At 48.2% G+C, this 893-nt stretch overlaps 1 protein-coding gene across 1 annotated transcript in view; it reads left to right on the top strand.

Annotated features, from left to right (window-relative positions):
• ATP5MC1 (ATP synthase membrane subunit c locus 1) overlaps nt 1-615 on the top strand; it is a 3,294-nt gene extending 2,679 nt beyond the window's left edge. Inside the window, exon 5 of the mRNA XM_027697093.1 lies at nt 386-615. Coding sequence (XP_027552894.1) covers nt 386-500 — 115 coding nt within the window. The 3' untranslated portion in view covers nt 501-615. The remainder of the gene's footprint in view (nt 1-385) is intronic.
• Nucleotides 616-893: the final 278 nt, after the last annotated feature.

The following is an 893-nucleotide window of genomic DNA, read 5'->3' as shown; positions in this document are numbered from 1 at the left end:
GCTTCATCATTTTATTAAAATAATGTTAATTTATTAAAATAAGAATCCATTATTCTCTTAAAATTACCCATTGTTCTCTTAAATAATGAAGTTCCTCAATTGTCTGAATTCACCCTGTAATTAACTCTGAAGGATTCTGCTGCCTCTGGAAGAAACGGAGGAGCAGGAATTGTAGCTTGGTGCCACCAGCTGAAAGTCACCCTCAGGGCTCCACATCCCTGAAAGCAGGGGAGAATCCTGGCTGTGTCATTCCAGCTGCTGGCTGCCTGCCACCCCACTGCCTGCGGGACACAATCCTGGGAATTCGGGCTCCGCTTCGGCCGCTTCCTTCTCGCCGCGGCTTTTCCTCACTGTGCTTCCTTCCTGCTTCATTCCCACCCCTCAGGAATCCGTCCCTGAAGCAGCAGCTGTTCTCCTATGCCATCCTGGGCTTTGCCCTGTCCGAGGCCATGGGGCTCTTCTGTCTGATGGTGGCATTCCTGATCCTCTTCGCCATGTGACGGCTCCGGCTCCCAGCGCTCCGTCCTCGCCACTGGAGCCTCTTCCCATCACTGCGTTCCAGACTGACCATTAAAGAAAGGATTTCTCTAAATAAACTGGTGGCTTGGTTTTTGGTTTGGTTTTTGGTTTTTTTTTTTCTTTATTTTTTAATATTCTGGTCCGGTGGCAGGGGAGTTTTTGGGGCCTTGGTTGAAGGGTGTGATATCCCAGGTGTGGGATGAAGGGAGTATGGAATGGCGTGGGAGGGGACAAAAACTAAGGTGAAGTCGACTAAAACAGCTCAAATCTATTAAAAATCCCCAAAGTGTTGCCCTTTTAAAGCAAATCCTGATGAGAGTAGGTTGGGGTTGGATATTAGGGAGAAATTCTGTGAGGAGCTGGAATGGATTTCC

This window comes from Neopelma chrysocephalum, unplaced genomic scaffold (assembly GCF_003984885.1).
Source record: "Neopelma chrysocephalum unplaced genomic scaffold, ASM398488v2 Primary Assembly neopelma1_118, whole genome shotgun sequence".
NCBI lineage: Eukaryota > Metazoa > Chordata > Aves > Passeriformes > Pipridae > Neopelma > Neopelma chrysocephalum.
Note: the sequence above shows the minus strand (reverse complement) of the source record. Positions and strands in the feature narration are given on the sequence as shown.